Below are 26,429 nucleotides of genomic sequence, written 5' to 3'. Positions count from 1 at the left end.
CAGAGCTGCATTTGGCAATCTTTGGCGAATACTCAAGGCACACACCTCTTTACCCTGCCAGCAACTCCTCTCCTCGTGACAGGAGAGAACAAACCAATAATTATTATAATTCCCCTTTCTTCTTAACCAGAAAATTGTGTTTCATGGTTTCAGAACAAGTCACGATATTATGCCAACTTGAAACCATGGCTTTTTATAGCCTTATTTATTCCAAAGCTGTTGGCCATAGTTTCTACAGAGGACATGTGAGTGGCCGAATGGCTTGTTCTTCTCTCAGTCTTTTAAACCCGACATATAGGGTTGCCCAAATGTGGCCAGTTTTTACAACTTTTTTACTTTAAATGCATATTTGCAGACTCGCAACAGCTGCTTCTGATTCATGATTTGGTTTTATTGATGGGCCTCATATTGTTGGAATATGTTGGCAGCAAAGCGCAAGTAGCTATTTGTAGTCTTGTTTGCACAATTATTTCACATTAAAATTGTGAAATGGGGGTCAGTTAATCTGTCTCCAGGGTTAATAATCACTCTGGGGTGGGTGTCTCAGTCTCCCTGCCCTGCCCTCAGTTAGTAGAATTCAAGAAAAAAAGTCATTTGAGCCTCTTAACATTTTTCTTGTCTAGATGGATTTTTATGTCTGTCCTGAATTATATCTGATTCTTAAACCTAACTGATTGTGTCCTGTCTTCTATGTAGCACTTGTGCATCATTATAAAATATGTGGTGATGCATCACTTCAAGTTGCATCCAGTAGGGTTCACTGGAAGCAGTGGGGCTTCCAAAGTTTCTCAAACAAAACAAAACAGGAAGCCCCATTGCACCCATGGAAGTCTATTGCACCACTGGAATATTGAATATGGCTCATTGGATATGGCCTGATATGTCGCAGTTGCCAAATTTTGGTTGTGTAAGCATTAGTCTTTCTTGTCTTCAGTTTTTCTTCATTGAGAAACAATTACGGGGGGTAATATTTTAATTATGAAAATATATTGTATAGTGCAAATCGCTTTGCATTGCATCTCAGCCTTTGCAGTAGCGCAAAGAATGCATGCATGCTGTAATCCATAACATCTATGGAAAGGCAGCTGGGTTCACTTGGAAGACGAAGCATGATGGAGAAGATGCAGCTGGCTTCTGATGTGGGAGGCAATGCTTTCGGGACATACTGCTTCCCCCTCTCCCTTGGCTAAAACATGCAAAGTAGTTAGGAAGAGTGGCATGTCCGTTTCAATACCACCTGTGCATACAGGTAATCTGGGCGGGGTCTTTGTGCATTGATGGCCTATAGGGAAGTAAGTGGGATAAATGTATGGGGGGGGGAGGAATGGGAGTACAGCAAGAGTAGCTTGTCATCACCAGGCAACTGCATTACGTAGACCAGAACTTCATTGTTGATTTCCTGTTTCTAAATACTCTCATTTTTTGTTTTGTTTTACGCAGTCCCTTTTATGGAGAAGACTTCTACTGTGAAATTCCACGAAGTTTTCGTCATCTGTCATTTTACATTTTTGATAGAGATGTCTTCCGCAGGGATTCAATTATTGGTATGTGTTGTTGGCTTTTTCCCTGTTACTTCAGTTTTTAAATTCAATTATAACCTCCAAATTGTTCCCCAGCAGGAGCAGTTCTGTGCATTCTGACATTTCTTACATGTGGCAGTGAACATGACTAGGATTGTGAATTCTTTTTCTTTTTAGGGGTACAATGAATATTTTAGCATGCTGTTAATTATGGTCGAGTTTTAAGTTTGTGTGGGTTTAAAGAAAATTCTATATAATAGAGGTAAAGAAGAAGAAAAGTGCATTCATTGTTTTTTCTTATTTCGGTGTGACGTAAAAACAACTTTAAAACACAATTTTTTTAAAAAATTAAAGAATTTACTTGAACATGCTATGAACTGCATGGTTTAAATTTATCTGTTAAGAAGGATAAAGGGATTAGTCAGCCCTGCTTATTGCCGAATGGATGCTTTTATTTTAAACTCTTGTTTTCATAAGCATAAACTTTCAGAATTGGTAATTGAAATATTTGATTCTCCTTACAGCTTAAATAAACGATAAATTCACCTCTATAATCATTGTGTGTTTTCATAGTAAAGCAGTGCATGGGGGTGGTTGTGTGTGAACGTTCTGCTTTGGCACTTGAGGAGCCTGTAAGATACCAAATTGGAGAGGGGGCGGGGGGAGGAAGGCAGCAGGTATTGCAACATAAACTATAAAACGAAAGAGAAATCAGCATTCAGTATTCTGGAACAGGATGAAAGAGGTAAAAATGCACCGTGTCTAAAATTATTGCCATGACCAAACATAGTGAGTTAGTTTATAAGGGCCCATAAGTTCCTAATGTCAGATATAGGGCAATTTTTCAGTGGGAGGCATCTTTAAAAAATTGTTTCCCGTTGTGTGAAATTTTGCAAAGGCTTCCTTTTCCCATCAAAATCAAAACCTGCCCTTACCGTCTAAGGAAGTTTTGTATTTATTGGGAAACCCAACACACTAAAAGACAATTTCAGAACAGTGAAATATTCAGTGTCGCTTCATTGACTGTCAGCTGAGCTGCCTGTTTCCTCTCTGATCTCTATGCCAAACCCCACCCCACCCAGTTTTATTGTGGTGTGGTTTGCATACTGAGGAATACAAAGTCAGACATGGAACCCCCAAACGCAACTTGATCACATTTCCTGTGCTTAATCAACATAAGTGACAAATCCAAAAATTGAGGAGCTGGTTGGCGAACAGATAACAATGGATGACCCGGAATTTATGGTGTTATTTGTCAATATGCTTTCATTTTCCTGACAATGAAGGCTGTTGATTTATAGAACAACATCAAATGTGTATTTGTTATGTGGAGTTTCAGATGCCTTCCTTTAAGGAGGTGGTTCTGTCTTGAGGAAGTCACACCAGCATTTTGACAACGGTCAGGTTGTGTAATGTATTGTTGCTTGGAGAAATGCCATTATTATTTCTTCATTATTTCAGGAAAATAGTTTGAAATGTGGCTATCGAAGTGTTCACAGGGACTTATTAGATAGTCACTTTGCTATCTGCAATGTGTGGTCACAATGTGTGAACCTCTTTCAGCTCCCCCCCCCCCCCGTTTATGTCATGTTGTGACATTAATGACCAATAGCCAACTTTCAGAGTAGACTTGAATGGGAGAGCCATTGCACACATTACATTATTATCATTTTAGCTTATGATAGAGTTATACTTTGTATGCTGAAGATTCTAGATTTATTTCCCAGAATCTGAGGTATTATGTATTAGAACAGGGCAGGCATCTGCCTGAGTCGTGGAACGCCATGCTGGAGAAGAGTGGATAGTAATGAGCTAGAACCACCAATAGGTAAAGGTAAAGGGACCCCTGACCATTTGGTCCAGTCGTGAACGACTCTGGGGTTGCGGTGTTCATCTCGCTTTATTGGCTGAGGGAGCCAGCATACAGCTTCTGGGTCATGTTGTCAGCATGACTAAGCTGCTTCTGGCGAACCAGAGCAGCGCACGGAAACACCGTTTACCTTCCCGCCGGAGCGGTACCTATTTATCTACTTGCACTTTGACGTGCTTTCGAACTGCTAGGTTGCCAGGAGCAGGGACCGAGCAACGGGAGCTCACCCCCATCACAGGGATTCGAACTACCGAGCTTCTGATCGGCAAGTCCTAGGCTCTGTGGTTTAACCCACAGCGCCACCCACGTCCCAGAACCACTAATAGTCTTATTCTAATATAGAGCTTCATATGTTTGCTAACAAGATGTCACTGATGACTGGCTTCTCCAGTCTCTCAGCTCCCATGAGAATTGTAATGTGATGAATTGAATAAAGCACTCTGCGATCCCAAACTTCTGCTTAAATTCTAAATATTAAAAACTGCTCTTGTTCACAAAAATAAGATGTGTGTGTGTGTGTTTTCTCTGCCTATGTTCAGATAATCAAAATCTTGGGTTTCATAGAGGGAGATAACATGCGAGCTTCAGGCACCTTCAGCTGTTTCCTTCCTTCCTTTCCATGAGCCAGGAAACCATAGCTAACCATAGCTGCCCATTACATCTGAACTGCAAAACTATGGTTAATGGCTTTGCAAGCAAGCCCAGAGAATGAAGCTGTGGTTTAAAGTTGACTTCCATATTCCGGCTTTGTTAGGAAGCCATTAACCATAGTTTCCCCCTTCATGTGTAATGGGGATCTGTGATTAACTGTGGTGTCCTGAGTTGGTTCGCTGCTCATGTGAATGGCTGAGCAGCGTGGCTTCATGTTGTTTCATATTAAACTGGTGCATATCTTGAGTTAAGTCAAGATTGGAACTTCTGAACTTGGCCATTGTGTTAGAACAGAAAGAAAGAAAGATCTATATCAGTCCTATGCATCGGGAACTTTACATGTGAATGTATTTTGAATGTCCCCTTACTAATCTGGTAAACCGCTCAAGAGAAAATCAGTATAAAACTTAGATGTGTCAGGAAGGGACTTCAGAAGAACCTCAGGCCAAACCTAGAGATTAGCCAAATAACAGAATTCTCAGCAGGGCTGCAATAAACAGTTTGGCATCTGTGACCTTCAGTTGAAAACAGGAAACATGCTACATCATCTGATTGTTTAGCACTTCTCTGAAGGAATAAAGGAATCCTTATACTGGGTGTCCTTCATGTGACAGATATGCAATTATTTCTGGCCTAATTTACAAAGCAGAGAGACAAATCAGAATTTAAAGCTTTTATTCATGTTGGAAACGCCTAAGTCCAAACTTGAGACTTTTCTCTTCACCATAACTTTTAGACTGGCTTATGATAGAGCCTGGGTTCAACAGGATACTGCTTGTAGCAACTGCATTCTAAACTGCTGGAAGACAGTATTGCCAGAAATTGACGGGCTGCTTTGGTTGGGTCTACCCTAGAGCCCAATCATTGTAACTTGCAGGTCAGACTCTGTGATAGCGCATTATGTCCTATCAGCATCTCAAAGGAGCTGATGCAGTGGCCGATCTATGAGAAAATAGCCATGTGATGCCCTTGTGAAATTCTATGAAATCCAGACAGCTTTGTGCATTGTAGCAGGAACCCCCCCACCCCAATCATTCTGTTTGCACAAACTTCACACACACTCACACTCACACACTACATACGCCACATTTCTGTTATAAATTCATAGAAAATCAACCATACATCGGATTTGCACTGTTCCATTTTTTACTCCATGTGACAAAGACTATCAAAGGATCAAAGGGGGGTGCTTGGTTTCTGGTCAGCCATAATCTCTTCAGCATACCAGCACATCCACAGGAGCCCTGCCCAGTTGCTATGTCAACCCTGATAATCCCAGACAGAAGACAATCAAAATCACAAAGAACAGTGGATTCACCACGGGCTGAAACAAAGGACAATGATCAGATCTTCCCTCTGGGGGCAGGAAACTGCAAACTCCCCATTGTCACCTGGAAAAGTACTCATGGGGAGGGGGAAAGGAGGAACCAGCCAGGTGACAGGACACTCAGGTTACCACCACAACTCCTCCCTCAACCCCTCCTTTCTGTAATGAATGCATGATGTCAACCCTTTCTGTAACGTATGCATGATGTCAACCCCTCCTTTCTGTAATGTATGCATGATGTTTCTGGGGGTGGGCTTGACCTAGAGGAGGGGAATTTCAAAAGTTTTTATAAGGTCTTGCGGCCCATTGTTCTGGGTCTTTCCTCTCTCCTGCAAGTGAGGGGAACACCCTGATGCATCAGTTCAATAAAGGCCAAGCCTACAGGCTGCTGTTTTGCTCCAAGTTATCCTGGTTGGTGTCTTTGTTTTGTCCAAGGGAGCCCTCAGATTTTTCCGTTAACAGCATCCAAAAAGATACCTAGCAGAAATGCAGTTTCTGAAGGTATTATCACTGGGTGTGTCTAGCTACCATCCTAAACGGCTCAGGGCCGCAATATCTCAAGGACTGCCTCTTTCCATATGAACCTACCCGGACCCTGAGATCATCTTCTGAGGCCCTCCTTTGTGGGCCTCCTCCTCAAGAGAAAGGGCCTTCTCTGCAGTGGCTCCCTGTCTGTGGAATGCTCTCCCCAGGGAAGTTTGCCTGGTGCCTTCATTATACACATTTAGGCATCAGGCAAAACCATTCCTTTTTAACCAGGCCTTTGGTTGATCTGATTTACATCCTTTGCCCTTTTAAAATGTTTTTTTTGGGGGGGGAGGAGCTATTGACTTGTTCTTTTTATTTTTTATTATGTATTTTGTGGTTTTATATCTTGATTTTATTCTGTGAACCTCCCTGAGACCCCCAGGTATAGGGTGGTATAATAATAATAATAATAATAATAATAATAATAATAATAATAATAATAATAATAATAATTATTAATAATATAATTTCACTGCCATATAACTATATTATGCAGTCTCCCCTCCACCCTTTTTAATATGGACCTCTCGGATTGGATAGAACATTGCCCCATCTGCTAAAAAGAAAAAGCCATGTTCTTTTTGGCAAAAACAAATTTAAACCTAAAGTGTGGGGGAGGGAATCTGGCACAGCAAAAAATACATAAACCCTTTCTAAATACGATCTTTGGTTTCAAGACCCTCTGAAATCTGTGATTTAAAAACAAAACGGAACACCCAAGGAAAGTAGAAGTCAGGAAGAAAGAAGGGTATTCTTTCAAGTGACATCCGTTCCACTTGGTTTTATGGTGAAAAGGTTATCTCAGATCAGCTATTGCAGGCAGGTTTCTTATCACATGAATGCAGTACTTGCCAATATAGATAGCATGGCCTGTCACTTGATAAGATTTGTCTGTTGACTTGGGTCCTGTGCTTTCGTAGGAAACCTATAGGAACTGAAAAGCTCATTGCTGCGTTTATAGATGCCTTGGTTCCACGTAAGAAAAATCCTAAGCTTGAGTGAGGCAGAACCTTCAATTGGACTAATTAATTTTCAAAATCGTGGAAGCGCCTGCTTTCGTTTTATATATGGAATTCTTCAGACATACTGTAGTTAAGTTTTTGTTTTATCATGCTAAGCTGGTTCTGTTTTCTATTTTTTCTTTTACCATTTCCCTTCCGGACAGTAGTAAAATGTAGATGCGTTTACGGAAGCGAATGATAAAGGAAAAGAAATTTAAGCACAGCATATCTGAATGCATAACTTTGCAGAGTGCTAAACCTGAAATTAACACCAGACAATCATGACCTGGGAATAGGTGGTGTCAACAGCAAGTTTATGCCTTTCCCCGCCAAAAATAAAATTATCTTCAACTTAGTTCCCTAGCCTGACATTTCGGCCAGGAAGCCATGTCAATTAACTTTTTTAAAAAAAACTTCCCTTTAAACTTTGCTTATATTATATATTAGAATCTTGAACAAATTTGTAATGAATTGTAGCAGCATGGTTGATTAATTCTGTCAGTCATGCTAGTACCATTAGATGGAAGTCAAGTCAGCAACAAAAAATGCTTCAGACTGAAATACTTTATTGCTACTTGTACAACTTGTATACAGTGAGATTACACATTACACTCTTACAAATAAGAGTGTCTAAATAAGTTTTAAAAGCAGCGAGAAACTTGCCAAATAAAGGAGTGTTTACTGTGTAGAGAGACCTGTAAGAAACAATCTGTGTTTAAGTTACCGTATTTTCCTGCGTATAAGGCGATATTTCCCCCCAAAGTTTAAAATTGGGGGTCGTCTTATACACGGAATGTTGCAATTAAATATATAAATAAATACATACTGCCATCCATATTCTTTCCCCCCAGCCTCTCCTCACTACAGTGGTACCTCTGGTTAAGTACTTAATTTGTTCCGGAGGTCCGTACTTAACCTGAAACTGTTCTTAACCTGAAGCACCACTTTAGCTAATGGGGCCTCCCGCTGCTGCTGCGCCGCCAGAGCACGATTTCTGTTCTCATCCTGAAGCAAAGTTCTTAACCTGAAGCACTATTTCTGGGTTAGCAGAGTCTGTAACCTGAAGCGTATGTAACCTGAGGTACCACTGTACTGGCCTCATGACAAACCCTGGTCTGGTACTCCTCCCCCCAACTGCCCCCACTCCGGACACTGTCCCTTCCACCCGGTTCCCTCAGCTGCCCCCTGGCTACCCAGACCCCCCCCCCCCATTCACTCACTCAGGCAGCTCTGGCAGTCGCAGCTCCTCACAGTGGCGGAGGAATCCGCTCCGGCGCCTGGGGGGGACGATCCGCCCATAGGGGCAGGGTACACCACGGGGCCTCCAGAGTCTGCCTGCCTCTTCCCACTCAGCCTCCCTACAGCTGGGGGGAGGCAGCGGGCAGACCGTTTGGTCCCAAGGGGCAGAGTGCAGTTCGCTCCCCTGGATGTTTGAGAGTGGAATAGAAAAAAGCAGTTTGACTTCTGCAGCATACAAATTCCCTCTTAAAGGGTTCTTTAGCTATGATTCTTGCATTGCGGCACCAACCAGTTCCCGGCCGTCAGGGACATGCTCTTGCTGCCTGGCTCTGTACCAGCGCCAGCGCTGCTTCAGATCTTATCCTAATGCTGACTAAAAAAAAAAAAGGTACTCCTGACCATTAGGTCCACTCGCGGACGACTCTGGGGTTGCACTCTCATCTTGCTCTATAGGCCGAGGGAGCCGGCGTACAGCTTCCGGGTCATGTGGCCAGCATGATTAAGCTGCTTCTGGCAAACCAGAGCAGCGCACGGAAACGCCGTTTACCTTCCCACCAGAGTGGCACCTATTTATCTACTTGTGACGTGCTTTCGAACTGCTAGGTTGGCAGGAGCTGGGACTGAACAACGGGAGCTGACCCCGTTGCGGGGATTCAAACTGCCGATCTTCCAATCGGCAAGCCCTAGGCTCTGTGGTTTAGACCACAGCGCCACCTGCGTCCCGATGCTGACTAGCCCCCCCCCAAAAAAATTACCTACTGTAATTACGATACTAAATATATTGGTAAAGCTGTTCTGTTTGATGTTTAAATATACAGTACTAAATATACCGGTGTTTTGAATATTTAATAAAATATCAAATTTGTTCTGTTTTTTGTTTAAAATATTTATTTCTTGATTTTGTGCTAAAAAAATAACTTTTACATGGGGGCATCTTATACATGGAAAAATACAGTATGTCCTGTCCATAGAAGACTGGTACAGTTGTTTTTCTGAACTGAACATTTCCCCTGAAATGTATATTGAGATGCCTATATGTACTCAGCATGATATTTTATAATTTGATGTGCTTTCAGGAAAAGTAGCAATATTGAAAGAAGATTTGCAAAAGTACCATAACAGAGACACCTGGTTTCAGCTGCAACATGTTGATGCTGATTCAGAAGTACAGGTAAGATTATTTCTTTCATTGCTATATCATAAGCTGCCCAGTGATTGTGAGTTTAACAATTCAAATGGAATAGCTGTTGGATCCCTTTATTTTTTTAGTTGAGAACAGCAGGTAGGGGTTATTTGTAGGGTGTCTCAAGTACTCTCTGCATAATAGCAGTTCTGTGCAGACTAGCTCCAAGAAGTTAATTTTATAAAACGTTGTAAGAAGCATATATTAATCTGGTAGTGGTATCTGCACAAACAACCATATTTCCTTCTGCGTGGAAAGAGGAAATCGTACAGTGCCTCTGATAACATTGTGTGCTTGCTTTTGTTAAACAGCTGCTGCAGCCTGCAACTAATCTTCATTATTATGTAGAATAATTTCCTTATTTAAAGCATTTCTTACCTGCTTTTCATTGCACAGCAACTTCAAAGCAGGTTGCAAGGAAAACAGTTTCAGATGCACAAGACAGTTACTATAAACAAGGCAGGTACGTGATGAGCTGCCAACTTTAAAAATACCAATACTGGTATTCCACCAGAAGAAGACTGGGCAAATAACCAGGGTCTTCATCTAAAAAGAACAGTTAGAAGCCATATCACGAAGGGGAATGGATTCTAAAACTGGGGCACCATAATAAAGAAGGCTCTCCCTTGCATATAGCAGACCTAAGCTACTGCTATAAGAGTCTACTGCCAAGAGAGACCCCCTGGTAGACCTGACTCACCAGGCAGGTCTGTACAGGAGAAGCCTCTTAACACACAAGTCTTCAACTGATGGGTTGGGATCCATAGCTGGGTCCTGGCTTGATCCATATTTTTTAAAATGATATTTATTGAGAATTTAAAATTACAGAGAAAAAAAAGAAAAAGAAAAAAGAGAGACAAAAAAAGGAATTAAACAATACAAGTCGATAAGAAGAAAAAAGAAAACAAAACACACAATACATCAAAACCAAAAACAAAAGCAAACAAAAAATTAAAAACAAATTCAATATTCCCAGATCTTTATCTTTCGTTAACTTGTTTCATCGACCTCCTCACACCTCCCTTTTTTGTATTCTAGTTATTAATCATCTCAGCAAATCCTTTCCATCTTTCACTATATTCTGTCATTAAATTGTCTTAATTTATTTTAACCTTATCTTACCATAAAAAGCCCTAAAACTTAAAACTTATTTGTACATAACTCCTTATAGCATTTCTACTAAAGCCAAATAGTTTCATTCCAACATTTTTTCTAACACTCATTAATTTTACAATAATTCTCTAAATGAATTTTTTATACTTTCTTCCAATCTTCATCCATCGTCTCTTCTTCCTGGTCTCGGGTTCTGTCAGTCCTTTTAGGAGTCATGGCTTGATCCAAGGTGGGTCACAATAGGAGCACGACCACCTTGCAAATATATGGTAAAAGACTAAGAAATAGCTCCCCAAATGGTTAAAAGTGGGACCTGGGTCTGAAAAGATTGAAGATACATGTGGGGAACCTTTAGCCCTCCAGATCTTACTCGTCTCATCAACCCCAGCAAGTATGGCCTATCATCAGGGGTGATGGAAGTTATAGCTCAGCCCTTTGGAGGGCCAAAGAGTCCCCACTCCTTCTCTAGGAGCACGTCCAGACTACCAGACCTGTGGCTTCAGAGGGAGCTCAACCCCATTCTGGACAGACAGCAGCCTCCTCAAGTCACAGATCTGGGAACTACCTACCTGCAGGGCCTTTGTCTTATCAGGATTCACTCTCACCAAACCAAGCTTTGGTTCAAGACCTGCACAGCCTCGTCCGACTCTGTACAGAGAAATAGAGCCGGATGTAACTGGCACACTGATGACCTCTCACTCCAAAGCCTGTAATGACTGTTCCCTCAGTTCCATATTATAGATGCTAAACACTGTTGGGAACAGAATTAAACCACAGTGGCACTCTGCAGCCAAAAAGTCAAGAGACTGAGCAGGCATCGCCCAATGCCGTCTTCTGGAAGTATCATTTTAGGTTGGAGTACAACCAGAGCAACACAGTGGTCCCTGCTCAAAATTGCAAGAACCTCTCTAGAAGCTGAAATTTTGAGGGGAAGTTCTAGGGAACTCTTTAAAGTGCCATGTTGGCATTATGCAAATGAGTAACTACTAATCAGCTATGCAGGTTACTTGTTCAAAAAGGCTGTGAAAAGTGTATGAGGGGGTAATTAGTGGTCTAAACCACTGAGCCTCTTGGGCTTGTCAATCAAAAGGTTGGTGGTTCGAATCCCCGCAACGGAGTGAGCTCCTGTTGCTCTGTCCCAGCTTCTGCCAGCCTAGCAGTTCAAAAGCACGCCAGTACAAGGAGATAAATAGGTGCCACTGTGGCGGGAAGGTAAACGGCATTTCCGTGTGCTCTGGTTTCCATCATGGTGTTCCATTGCACCAGAAGCAATTTAGTCATGTTGGCCACATGACCCAGAAAGCTGTCTGTGGACAAACGCCTGCTCCCTCGGCCTGAAAGTGAGATGAGCGCCGTACCCCATAGTCGCCTTTGACTGGACTTAACCGTCCAGGGGTCCTTTACCTTTACCTTTTTTTAGTGCACATGAAATGATACTGGATATTGGCCTCAGATAATTTTAAGAGCAGTAGTTAAACACACACATGCTCATGCACGGGCACACACACAGACCCAGACAGTGCTAATGTTTGCTTCCTGTGGGAAATGCAGATTTCTCTTTATCATGTGGAGTGAGCCAATATTTATACAGCCCATGTCACTGTTGATATTTGCTGTACCATCTCAACATATTGAAGCTGTGGGAATTGTTTGTCCAGTGTTACTTTCCAGGAGACCGCTGGCTATTTATAACTTAAGCTCTTGTGTCTTGTTGCAAATGTTTTGTGTTTAAAATTCTAGTTAGGCTCCAAATCCTAATTATAAACGCAGTACTATTTCTGTGCTGTTTATCACTTCCTCTATTTTTTGCTTTGTAAAAGCCCAACTTCTTGAAGCTACATTTGGAGCTCAGTGATAAGCGTTTACTTCGAGTGGAATAGTTTGTACAGTGTTCTTGTTCATTATGTGTAAAATGTGCTGGCCTATTTTCCTAACAGAAAAGTACAACTTTCTAGTACTGTTGAGTGGGATGCTTAAAGCAGGAGAAGATATACACTAAAATAAAATACTAAATTTATATTTACCTAAGAGTTTTTCTTTGTAAAGTAAATCTCATTCATGCAGTTGTGACGATTTGGTATCTATACCAAAGCAACAGCGCTGTGCGACGTTGTTGTTTAGTCATGTCCGACTCTTCATGACCCCATGGACCAGAGCACGCCAGGCACTCCTGTCTTCCACTGCCTCCCGCAGTTTGGTCAAGCTCATGCTGGTAGCTTCGAGAACCCTGTCCAACCATCTCGTCCTCTGTCGTCCCCTTCTCCTTGTGCCCTCCATCTTTCCCAACAGCAGGGTCTTTTCTAGGGAGTCTTTTCTTCTCATGAGGTGGCCAAAGTATTGGAGCCTCAGCTTCACGATCCGTCCTTCCAGTGAGCACTCAGGGCTGATTTCCTTAAGAATTGATAGGCTTGATCTTCTTGCAGTCCATGGGACTCTCAAGAGTCTCCTCCAGCACCAAGTGTGACATTACTAGGACCTTAGACTCTGGGTTGACTGGATGCTTGAAGGGCTGAACTGCAGGCAGCTGAAACAAAGATGAGCCAAGTACTGGCAAGAAGATTTGGAGGGTTTCTAACAAGTTCCAAGCACAGTTTGTCAGAAGATCAAAGCATAGGGAGGACCATATTCAGTGTTGTCCCAGTGGTTCCTTCTTCATTGCAAAGGCTCTAAGAAGGGGGGGGGGAGCAGGTGAAGGACAAGAGGGTGCTTAAACCTTCCCCTACCAGCTACATTCCCCTGAAATACCCCCACAAGTTGCTTTTTCCCTCATGAGGTTCTGGGCCCATGTTTGGCAGACAAACTTCTTGTGTGGTAGGAAAAAGCTGGAGAAGATTTCCAGGGTGTCTGGGTAAGAGTTAGATAACCCTTTCTCCTATCTCTTTTCTGCTGTAAATTATTCTCTTCTTTGTCACGCGTGACTGAAGTGGAACAGAGAGTTTGTCCCTTGGAACTGCTTCTTAGAATACATTGCCTGGTGTAACCTGCACCTAGAAGCAGGATGCAGGGGAGGGTGGCAGGCAGAAACCAACAGGCTTGGGTCAGATGCCACAGGAAGGTAAAAGGAACCAAACGCTCGACAAATGACATCTACCTGACCTGGAAGCATTTACATCCACTTCAGAAAGGACCAATAGGCTGCTTGAAAGTGGAACCATTCACAAACCTTGAGCAAGAGGATTTGCCTCCTCTTCTCTCTCACACACACACACTCCATTTTGCTCACCACCAGACACCATGGGGTCACTAATGCCTGCTAAGTATATGATTCTGAAATTAATGCAAGGCCTGCTTGACATTCACTGAAATGATAAAATGGTGCAAACAGAGATTAGCTAATTTTTGCCACAGTAATCTTTACCCCCATCAGGATGCATTCAGAGCTAGCTTGTAACATATATCTAAAAATTATAGAGATGGATTTTAGTGGACTAATGCATGCAGTGTTTTTACTCAGGATTTCCCTAGGTTTCATATTAAAACATGTTTCAACACTCATGGCAGAAAACAAAAGTTTAAATTGGAACATGCTTTCTTGAAGTGACGGAACAAGGTAATTATGAGTTTCCCTGTAATTTCACATTAAACATTTTTTTTTTAAATTATCCCAGTTCCAACACTACCATTTATGAACTGCTGCACCCGTGCCCTTTGCTCCTCTCCCTTGCTGTGGGATGTCCCTGGCAAATAAAACCAGATTCTGAAAAATCCCCAGATAGGCATTAGTTCCACATGAAGTCATGGTTATAAATAGAATAATAGTTGGATGCATGACATGGTAAAATCCAGATTGATTAATTGGCAATGAGAAATAACAGATTCTGAACAATTTTTTTTCTTTGAGGCCTGAATATTGTCATATAATTTATTGATTTTGGGAGCATTACTCTCTCCAGTCTGACGTGAGGCAAATAATTGCACTCCTGCTTTGGAGGTATCATGAAATCTACTGCTGTGAATGGATTCAAACCACCAAACAGCGTATTTAGTTGAACAGGAGGAAAGACCTAGAGTGGAAAAAAGCCTTACCACGATTGAAAGCAGTAGATGAAACTTCAAGTTTAACACAGTTCAAAAGCTGACCCTCTCAATTTTTGCATTAGGTCATCCCTGCCAGGGACAGAGTGGAATGTGGAGGCTCCCCATAAGAGTTGGTAGAGAACCCCTCTGTTGAGCCACCATTCCTGGACATGCAAAATGAGAGTCAGGCCTTTGATTTCATGGCATGATCTTCCACACCTCTCCTAAAGGCCTCTGCAAGCTCTTTCTTGTCTACAGGCCTTGGCACAGGGACAGATCCCAAGAAAAGCAGGAATAGAGCCGTTCGCTGGGACAGAACAATCTTGTGGGTGGTTGGCTGGGACACGTATTCAAATCATTGGTTTGGCCATAGCTCTGCAGGCCCAGAAGGGCCTGGCAGGGAATGTGAAGGCTCTGAAGCAACTCCAAAGAAGTTAACGACAACATTCAGCAAGCCTTTTGCCTTATTTTCTTTAATGTTGTATATGCAACTCCCCTAGGAAACTACCCTATCAAAACAAGGTTCTGTAGCTTGCATGCTTTGGTGTTAAAATGTGCACATCTATGTTACTTTGATTATAGTCTATATCTCTGATTTGTATCTCATGTAGTCTCACTTGCATTCTAAGAAATAACTGAAAACAGTGAGGGCTGTTTTAACGGAGGAATTATTTGGATCCTTTGCAGAATGATGTGTTTAGGACCACTGTAAACCGTTTTTAAAAAAATACATAGTGTCGGTATTGTTCAGTAGTTGCCGTAATAAGGCTTGTTCAGCTTATTTACATGTATCTAGCAGAGAGCTTATTTGAACCGAGTTAATCATTTGCAAGATCAGAAAGGCCTTGTTGACTATAATGTAACCACAGATGATGTGAAAGTGAAAAAAGCTATTTCCGGGCCCCCAGGCCGTTACCCAACCAGGAAACAAAAGGGTGTAACCACTTTATCTAACAAACAATGGTTTTCATGTCTCTTGCTTTGTTAGTAGTAGGGTGTTAAGTGTGCATGTATCGTGGGCAAGAAAGTTTCTGAGATGTTGAAAACTAATGCAGTTTTTGAGTCTGGCATTTCAGTTTGGGACGCAGCTTTTCATGCTATAAGCTGTTTACTCAGTGCTGATCCTCTTCAACCCAAACAACTATGGGGCAATTCATATTAGCAGTAATGTTGGGAGGCTGCTTTCTAGCTTCAGTCAGGAATTGAACCCACAGCAACAAGTCTTGAAGGGATGACCTAAGTCCTGGCAGGTGATTTTCCTAGCTTGTGTGTCCCACTAGGGTCTGGCAAAGGAGGGAACTGCAGGGTGACTGCAACACCAGCTAAGCAAACCTCCATGCTCCAGTTGACCAGAGCAGTCAGCTGATAACTCCCTGACCTCTACCTTCCTGCTGGTCTGTGGAACAAAGAACTTAGTCTTGCTGCTTTCAGATTTCCTTCTGCCCCCTGCCTTTCCTCCTCTCACCCAGCAGCCAGGTCCTGACAGCTTCGTCTTTCCATACTGTACAATGGGGCTGTAACTTGCATAAAGCAGAGGACTATTGGTGTTGCCTGTTGTCTACCTCCTGCTCCCATTGTGGTTTTAGTAGTTTTTCTCCTTACCCTGACTCCCATGCTTGAGCCAAGAGACAGGCAGATATTAATGGTGGAATGAATAATATGGAAGGTGCTGCCAGAGTTGTCTCTATGCCCCATCTGCACTTTAAATATAAAGCAGTATCCTACCACTTTAAACAGCCATTCTTCCCCCCCCCAAGGAATTCTGGGAGCGGTAGTTCATTAAGGGTCTTGAGAGTTCTTAGGACACCCCTGTTACCCTCCCAAGCTGCAATTTCCAGAGTTCCCTAGGAAGAAGGGGATAAACTCTTAAACTGCTCTGGTAAATATAGCTTTGTGAGGAGAAGAGGGGGTCTCCTAAAAGCTTTCAGCACCCTTAACAAACTACAGTTCCCAAGAGTCTTGCGGGGAGCCATGACAGTTTAAAGTGGTATAATGCCGCTTTAAATATATAGTGAAGATGGAACCTACTACTGTTCTGACTGAGGTGAATGGGATTAAAAAGCTCACATGAGGGGAAGTAGCATAGATTCCTAACCGGAAGGGCATGGAAATGGGGGTGGGCATGCTGAGACGCAGATGAAAAGATATTGGGAGAAGGGGTGGCCCTTGACCTATCTCTACTCTCCACTGAGCAATCTGATGGCTCATTGTGTTTTTTCTCTAAGGAACCATCTTGGCAGTCTTGCCATTTTTTTTACTCAGGGTCAAGAGAGAGCAACAACTTCTTCTTCTTCTTCTTCTTCTTCTTCTTCTTCTTCTTCTTCTTCTTCTTCTTCTTCTTCTTTCTCCTCTTCATCTTACTTCATATTGCACCCCACATAGCATTGTGTAGTTGGAAGAGAACCCTTAGGATCATCTTTAGGGAAGTTTTTAATGTTTGAAGCTGTACTGCTTTTAATATTCAGTTGGAAGCCGCCCAGAGTGACTAGGCAAACGCAGCCAGATGGGCGGGGTATAAATAATAAATTATTATTATTATTATTATATATCTACTCCAACCCTATGGAATGCAGAAATCTCAACTCACCAAGTATTTGAAGGCAGGTGCCTCACACAATCTTTCACTGAGACATTAATTGTTCCCTCCCTTGTAAGAGTGGAGTCCAAGGCCTTAGCTGGTGCCAACAGTTCACTACTTGAACCGTATGTGTAGTTTCTTTGAACCAACAGTTTGCAAACGAACTTCAACAGTTGTCGTAGACCACAACTGAGATGATTGCCCCATGTCACTGCAGTATCTTTGTATGTCAATGCAGCGCCATGGCCCAAAGGAAACTCTCCTTTAACCACACAGCAATCGTCAGCTAAAGGCTAAACTGGAAGGGGGGGGGGCGAGTCTTATAATTTCTGTGGCTCAGCACAACAACTGTCGGATGAGAAAGATGCTGTTTGCCAGTCTGGTAACCGGATACATAGCCCTCCAACATTTCAGATGAAAATAACCACCCTATTTTCATACTTTCTGAGCCCCACCCTCTCCAAAGTTACACATCACTCGAAGGCTATTTACCACCTAGTTCTGCTCTGTGTTCATTTATTCAGCAACACTCATGTGGCTTTGCAATGAGCACCTAGAATCAGAAACGGCATGTGAATATTCTTGGTTTCTTCCAGGTTAAAAGACTTGCTGCAGGTTCCAGAATCACCAGAATCCTTGAGCCAGCACTGAGCTGGATTGACAAGGCTTCTCCACTGCTCTTGAGCTGCTGCAATGCCAAGGCAGATGTGGGGGAAAGGAGAATTATACAGTGGTACCTCTGGTTATGTACTTAATTTGTTCCGGAGGTCCGTTCTTAACCTGAAACTGTTCTTAACCTGAAGCACCACTTTAGCTAATGGGGCCTCCCGCTGCTGCTGCGCCGCCAGAGCACGATTTCTGTTCTCATCCTGAAGCAAAGTTCTTAACCCCAGGTACTATTTCTGGGGTTAAAGGAGTCTGTAACCTGAAGCGTATGTAACCTGAGGTACCACTGTACTGGAACTCAACAAAATCTATTATATTATTGTGGAGAAGCTAGTAAAATGTGGGCTATATGATGTTATTGCTAGGTAGATTTGTTGCTGTTTGACTGACCAAACCTAAAGAGTACTCCCCAATGCTTACTCATCAACCTGGGAAAGTGATTAGTGTTCAACATCTTTATAAAAGACTTGGATGAAGAAATTGAGGGGATGCTCATCAAATTGCAGGCAACACCAAACTGGGAGGGGTAGCTCTAATACCTCAGAAGATAGATTGAATCACGATTCATGAACAGACCGGAGAACTGGCCCGAACTTAACAAAATGAATTTCAATAAGGACAAATGTAAAGTTCTGTGGGTGGCACTGTGGGTTAAACCACAGAGCCTAGGGCTTGCCGATCAGAAGGTCAGCGGTTCGAATCTCTGTGACGGGGTGAGCTTCCGTTGCTCCGTCCCTGCTCCTAACAACCTAACAGTTCGAAAGCACGTCAAAGTGCAAGTAGATAAATAGGTGCCACTCCGGCGGGAAGGTAAACGGCGTTTCTGTGTCCTGCTCTGGTTCGCCAGAAGCGGCTTAGTCATGCTGGCCACATGACCCGGAAGCTGTACGCCGGCTCCCTCGGCCAATAAAGCGAGATGAGAGCGCAACCCCAGAGTCGGACACGACTGGACCTAATGGTCAGGGGTCCCTTTACCTTTACCTTAAAGTTCTGCACTTAGGCAGGAATAATCAGGTGTACATATGGGAGACACCTGGCTTGCCATCACATATGAAAAAAGATCTAGGGGGTCTTAGTAGACCACATGAGTCAGCATTGTGACGCAGCAAGGGAAAAACGCTAGTGCAGCTCTAGGCTGCATCAGCAGAAGTATAGTGCCCAGTGAACGGGAAGTAATAGTGCCACCCTATTCTGCCTTGGCCAGTCTCCACCTGGAATACTGTGTCCAGGTTTGGGCACCACAGTGTAAGACTGATATCAACAAGCTGGAATGTGTGCAAAGGAGGGCAACCAAGATGATCGAGGGCCTGGAAACCAGGCCTTATGAGGAACGGTTGAGAGAGCTGGATATGTTTAGCCTGGAGATGAGAAGACTGAGGTGATACGAGAGCTATCCTCAAATATCTAAAGGGCTGCTAGATGGAAGCTGGAGCAAGCTTGCTTTCTGCTGCTCCGGAGGGCAGTACCTGAACCAGTGGATTCAAGTTACGAAAAAGGAGGCGAGAGAAACGAAATTCATTGCACTATGCAATGTAACCTATATCTTTCACGTGTCTTCAGGAACAAGAAAACCATGCAGCGCCTTATTTCATGGGTTTGTGGTAGCAGTTGCATCATTGCAATAATGTCAGTAAAAATCAGTAGTACAGTATTACAGCTAATCCAAGCTCTTGAGGTTACTGTATCACAAGGCAGTAGTCATGAGGAAGAGTTTGCAGTACATGTGTCAAATTATCATTGTGCTTCCTTCCCTCTTCCATACTTTCTTTAAACAACGCACCCCCTATCATTTATTTGGAACAGGGAGTCGTCTAGTGAGTGCTTTGCCTGGCTATGACAGTCAGTTCCTGGTTTTGCCCGGGGAGACTAATCACATGTGTTTCCAGGCAACACCTATTTGTTTCTTCACTTATTGTAATGCCCTTAAAAAAAATAAATGCCGAGCCTACCATAGCTTGAAGAGTCATTGATTTATCAGAGGCGGCATGAGTGAGGATGTAAGGTTTTTTGTGTGTGTGTGATTTCTCCCTTTCTCTTCCAGTACCTCATGTCACCTCCCACACTGTTCTGGAAGGTTCCCCAACTCTTCAGAGCAGACTTTAATGAAACGGGGGGCTGAAGGGGAAAATCAGCGAAAAATGGTTGTCTTCAATTTCTGTAGATCCAAACCATTGTATGCAATTGATCCAGTCAGAATAGAATAGAATAAATGAACCATCCCAGACCTTGTGGTCTACATCAGAGGCCCTTCTCTGTGTGTCCCTGTGATAGGAATTTTGAGGTCTTAGATATATGTCAGTGTTCATAACCGCACATACATAGATCAGCACAGGAAGACCGACCTGAAGCCATTTTTATTCCTAAACTGAGCAAATGTTTTCTCTGCATGGTCAAAGTGGAAAAGCCTCCCCATTGTCTTTTCCTTCACAAATCCTGTCTTAAGGGTATGTCTGTGTTTGAATAAGGTGTGAGCCTGTGACCTGGCCCAGGAACTAAGTATTTATCACTACAAAAGAATGGCTGGGCTCCCCAGGCAATCCAATCAAGTAACCTGCCAGACAGGAGATAAACAACAAACAACATTCAAATGTTCTGTTTTAGACCGCCTTTTCTGTGATGTAGGTGTGATGTATCTGAGGGGTGGTCTTAGGTTACACCCCTTCTGTGATGTATGTATGATGTTTCTGGGGGTGGTCTTGATCTACAGGAGGGGAATTTCAAAAGTCTTTATAAGGCCTTGCATGCCATTTTTCTGGGTCCTCCTACTTTCCTGCGTGTGAGGAGAGCACCCTGTTGCAACAGATCAATAAAGATCAAGCTTACTAGCTGCTTTGCTTCTCAATATTCTCTGGTTGGCCTCTGTTATTTTCTCCTACCAATAGGGAACCTATGTAAGGACTCTATATGGGCTCTTGGATACCCCATAAGGGAAAAGGGCAATTTTAGTTTACAACAGTCGCACCTTAGGGAGGTGTGGAGGCTAGTCACATGAGAATAGGCTTTTTCATTGGTGGCTTTCCTTAGGGAGATGCAACTGGCACCATCTTTGTTTGTCTTCAGGCACATTTTGTTTACCAGGCCTTTGGCTAATTAACATTGCCTCCTCAGGTAGTGAGTGGTCTTTTAGTGGGGTGGGTAAGACTTGTTCTAATTAACATGTTTCTGGATGAGCATTTTATGTATTTTTTAATTGTACATTGCTTTAAATTTTTCTGGTCTTGCATATCCTCGATGCGCTGTATGTTGTCAAGTCATTTTGTATAAAGTGGTCAATTAATGTAATGAATAATTTTGACTTGATACATTTTACTTTGCTTTAACTGTTGTAGATGTAATTTTGTTTACTTCTTTCCCCTTTACTATCTTATAGCATATATACTGTATTTTTTCGCCCCATAGGACGCACCGGCCCATAGGACGCACCTAGTTTTTTGGGGGGAAATAAAGGGGAAAAAAATTATTTCCCCCCCAGGTGCGCTGTGCTAAGCCTGAAGCGGCTCTCCCAGGGCTAGCAGAGCACTGCGCTAATCCCGAAGCTTGGGGCGTGCGGAGCTCAGCGCGCCCCAAGCTTCTGGGTGCCGGCAAGGTCTCCGCTAGCCGTGGGAGAGCCGCGCGGCTCTCCCAGGGCTAGCGGAGCGCTGCGCTAATCCCAAAGCTTGGGGCGTGCGGAGCTCAGCACGCCCCAAGCTTCTGGGTGCAGGCAAGCTCTCTGCTAGCCCTGGGAGAGCTGGGTCTCCCACGGCTAGCGGATAGCTTCCTGAAGCCTGGAGAGTGAGAGGGGTCGGTGCGCCCCTCGCTCTCCAGGCTTCAGCGAAAGCTTGCATTCGCCCCATAGGACGCACACACATTTCCCCTTCATTTTTGGAGGGGAAAAGGTGCGTCTTATAGGGCGAAAAATACGGTACATTTATATGATTCTGGTCTGGCTGATGATTGTTTATCTAGCTCTACATGTGCTTGAGATTGGGAGGATCAATCCAAAAATACACTTGTCATTTATAAATGTAAACATTTTTGGATGACCTGGTTATGAAGTAAATTTGCAAAGCAATCTGCTGTTCTCTAGTACTCTGGAGGCAGTTTGAATTAGAGCACCCATGAGAAAATTATTTAATGGTCCCTTGTGTTTTCCCTAAGGGCATAATTGACATGGTTAGGAGCATGCTGTTTACATGGGAGTAGCATTTAGTGCATAACACATTATAGGAACAAGGATGCTTTTAAAGTACTGTAAATCCACACCTGGGTTCTGGAACTGGAAGTAACTTAGTATTTCAAGAATAATTATATTCTTGTGATGCCATAGCACTTCAGTTGCCTTCAAGAGTATTATTATTGCATAAATACACTTGGTTCTATTTAGAAAGCTGCAAGAAGGAATCACCACCCCAAGCACAGTCCTTAGAGCAGTGTTTCTCAAACTTGGGTCCCTAGCTGTTGTTGGACTACAACTCCCATCATCCTTGACCACTGGTCCTGCTAGCTAGGAATGATGGGAGTTGTAGTCCAACAACAGCTAGGGACCCAAGTTTGAGAAACACTGGATGTGAGAGTATATGTTGACATTATGTGTAACAGTGCAAGTGAAAAGCAGTTGCTGTGAGCCTGAAAGACCATAGTTCAGATTCTTAGCCATATACTCGCTAGGTCAGTGGTTCCCAATTGGTGGTTCGCGAAGTCCAGGGCGATTGCCTAACCCACCCAGGGGCCCTGTGGCACTAGCCACATCAATAAAAAAAACTACCACAGTGATATCAATGTTTTCAAAAGTAGGGGGTCCATGTTGAAAAACAGGGGTTCTGCAGTAGTTAATTAATTGGGAACCACTGCCGTAGGTGACCTTGGGGGGGAAACACAATCACTAGCTCTTCCCCACCATATGGAGTTAATAATTAGTGATGCTTGAGGAATTCAATCCTTGTGAGTTCCAGGGTCAACTGACTTGATCCATGTCTCCCAAACAAACATGTGGAATGGAACTTGGTTATCCACCAGCTTTCACTCATTCCAAATATTCCAACACAGTTCTTAACTCAAAATAGATATCAAAATAGGTTTAGAAATGTGCATGATAAGAAAATATACAGTTAGAAACAATAATAAGTTCAGAAGTGTGCAGTTTGAGAGAAAATACGCTTAAAATGCAAATTTCAATGTATAATTTTCTGGGGGGCTTTTTTAAAAAAAGAATTGCACAGGTAGCTGCAGAAATAGCCTGAAACAGACTTATGAGTGAACACATGCAGAAGCAGAGTGATTTGTGCATCTGTAATGATTAGATTGGCTACCTAACAAGGCTATGGAATAGATTTCTAAGATGTTGTATGTGAAAGACTTTGTGTGATGGAAATGCACTGCGTAAATGCAAAGCTTTGTTTGAAACTCTCTGCTCAACATGAACATGCCAGCATCTGTGCTTGAACGAAACGCAGCGGTTACAAACCATACATTATGGTAAGGATGTTTTTGGTTTGCTACCAAAAATAGCCATGTATCAAATTTCCTCTGCTCTTGATACAATGTCTCATTAGGGAACTAAGTCTCTCCATTATACATTTCGCCACCCTTCCTCCTTGTAATAGGCAATCGGAGGAGATGGGAAGGCATGATAATCATTTAATGCATTTCTGTAAATCTGGATGGCGAACTTGACACATGGCTGCCATTTTCAGTTACAATCATGAGTTTTCAATAATGTCTGTTTTGTGCTTCTGGCAACTCTATCATTAACTGATTTTTTTCCGGGTGAACCCGAATCATTTCAGCCCACATCTGTGTGTGTCTGCATGTAGTTGTTGACCTTGAGAACTTGACATATGGCAGCTTTTAAAATTTTATATTTCCTAGTTTGTGTTTGTAGGGGAAATAATTTCCACAGCAGGGGTCAGCAAACTTTTTCAGCAGGGGGCCGGTCCACTGTTCCTCAGACCTTATGGGGGGCCGGACTATATTTTCAGGGGGGGATGAACGAATTCCTATGCCCCACAAATGACCCAGAGATGCATTTTAAATAAAAGGACACATTCTACTCATGTAAAAACACACTGATTCCCATTATTTCAGTATTCCCAGTCCGCGGGCCGGATTGAGAAGGCGATTGGGCCGGAACCGCCCCCCGGGCCTTAGTTTGCCCACCCCATGTTCTAGAGTCTCCAGAAACAGTCTTCTCAAGTGCAGTCATATTTTTATTATCTGCTACAATAGCAAGCTTGAACTTTTTCTTCTCGTTCTCTGCTAATCTTAGAACACAGATCTCGACATTTAAACGGCATCCTTTGATTTTTCTTCCTTCTAAAAAAGCCCAGTTGCTTTTCTCTCTGACTCACCATTATATTGGTCTTTTGAAAATCCATTACTGTGACTGGTTCTATAGTTGCAATCTACTGCGTAGCATTTCCATGTGCTCAGGCCTCATGTGCCAATTATTTGGACTGGGGCAAATGCATTGAAACAAGACTCTGCTTCATTCCAGACACGGATCTGCGTCAGATCAGCAAAGTTGTGAAATTAGTACTAATACAGCAAATCAAATATAGCATGCTCCATATAGGAATAACACAGAGTGCCTGTCTGCGTAGCTGTCACAATATCCTCTGCTCACCAACACAAGGCATATATGCTGTGTATATCATGAGACTCACGAGGGAAACTTACTTGGTAACAGTTAACAATGCCTGGTTGTTTTAAGAATTACATTAATGGTATGCAATTTCCATAATGCTTTGCTATTTTATATTCCAGGGCAAGGTCCATTTAGAACTGAGGCTGAGTGAAGTCATAACAGACACGGGGGTCATTTGCCATAAGCTCGCTACACGGTAAGACTGGTACTGATCCATATCTACAATTTTGTAATATTAATTACAAGAACTGTGAACTTATGCGAGTTTATTGCATGTAAAATATAAATAGGAATATCGAATCTGAAGACTCTACTTCTGTGATCTCAATAGGGCTTTCATCTAGTCTTTCTGTGAACAGTAGGCCCATTGCAACACACAGAAAACGGAGGGGGGACCGCATTGTGGGCTGCGACCCAGGACCTCCCAGTGACCCGGCTGTGGGCGGAAGGATGCTGCCCATGTCATTAGGACTCCCAGCCACCGCGTCACGCCCCCCGGCTGACCAATCGGGTTAGCCGGGGGATGGCCACATGGTGTTTAAACTGCAGCGCGGCTGGGGAGGGCAATCTCCATTCATCTACTTTGTTGGATCTGCAAGCTGTTCTCCAGCCACCTCTGAGAACTTGCTAATGCCTTTAGACTTATGTGGCTTCAGCTTGCTTCAACAGTGAGCAACAGCGAGGCTACAGGGCACGATCAGCCTGTGTTGGAAGATTGGACAGCCAGGGATCTGGTATTGTTGTGGTGTGTGTGAGGTGTGCTTGCTGGGGTGGTTGTTGTTAGACTGGCAAGAAACCATCTACTGCATGACCACCACAGTTTGGGCTAGCCGAAAGGACATCTTTGAAAAACCTGCCTGCTGCTCATGAGGACAGTACATGAACTTTCTTCATACATTATATTTTGCAGGGATATAGTTTAAGTTTACAAACTTTTAAAAGTCAACTTAAATTACCTGCGTCAATTCTAGATGCCATGCAAATTTTACAACCTGCAATACATGGAAGATACCCTTGAACCCGTCATATTAACATGTACACACTTCACTATAAACTGAGTAGTGATGCACCTTAGCACAAACAACACTATTGCAAAGGAATATTAACTGCCAGTGTTCCCATGACCTAATTTACTCTACCTTTAAAAACACTGAGGACATACAGAGCCTGTCTGCAGTGTTCAAAATGGGACAAATTGACCATAACTGTGATCACAGACATATATATTTTTTTAAAATCACAGACAATTTAAACTCAAAAGTGTTAATTAGGCTAATCTATTAAATGCATGTTTTAAAAAGTGAATATATTTCATTTTAAAATGAGTGTTGCCTTCTGCATGCAAAGACCATTGGTACTGCCATAGTTTGAAAACAAGCAATATTCTTTGTTGCTTCCCAAGAAAGTGGTTTGCCTATGAAAGTTTTGCCTTGCGTTTTTGTCAGCTATTGATGCTTGTAAGGATATTTTTACTTGGTCATCTATAGCAAATGTGAGTCATTCTCTTTAGTGACCAGGCAACACAGTTTTTATGATTGGTAGAAAAGTGGCTGTTTTCCACCACTCCCCCTTTTTCTTGAAGGTCACCATGTGTGGAGAATAGCATAAGCATGTATCAGCTGATGAGCTGGCAAGATTTTTGTGAGGTAGTAAGATTTTGGGACTTATTTGCAAGGTAGTAATTCAGATTGGTGAGCAGACTGATTGGCCAACTACAGTGGTACCTCGGGTTAAGTACTTAATTCGTTCCGGAGGTCCGTACTTAACCTGAAACTGTTCTTAACCTGAAGCACCACTTTAGCTAATGGGGCCTCCTGCTGCTGCTGCGCCGCCGGAGCACGATTTCTGTTCTCATCCTGAAGCAAAGTTCTTAACCTGAAGCACTATTTCTGGGTTAGCAGAGTCTGTAACCTGAAGCGTATGTAACCCGAGGTACCACTGTACAAGGAAAAATGCATGACATTGTTGCTAACCTTATACACTTCAATAATCATAAGCTCTCACCTTTAAATTCAGATAATCTCATGTCTAATAGAAAAGAATGGAGCCACTAATGATCCTTCCTCTCTCACACACCCCTTCCCCCCAGCTGCTATATTTAGTTTCCATTGTTT

General features: G+C 42.8%; 1 protein-coding gene across 1 annotated transcript in view; it reads left to right on the top strand.

Moving 5' to 3' along the window:
• Positions 1–26,429, top strand: part of RASA3 (RAS p21 protein activator 3) — a 130,064-nt gene that overhangs the window by 58,567 nt on the left and 45,068 nt on the right. The window contains exons 3-5 of the mRNA XM_081198343.1: positions 1,441–1,544; positions 9,213–9,307; positions 24,435–24,511. Coding sequence (XP_081054469.1) covers positions 1,441–1,544; positions 9,213–9,307; positions 24,435–24,511 — 276 coding nt within the window. The remainder of the gene's footprint in view (positions 1–1,440; positions 1,545–9,212; positions 9,308–24,434; positions 24,512–26,429) is intronic.

Source organism: Podarcis bocagei (assembly GCF_964188305.1).
Source record: "Podarcis bocagei genome assembly, chromosome: 6".
NCBI classification, from domain to species: Eukaryota; Metazoa; Chordata; class Lepidosauria; order Squamata; family Lacertidae; genus Podarcis; species Podarcis bocagei.
This window is presented reverse-complemented; position numbering and strand designations above follow the sequence as displayed.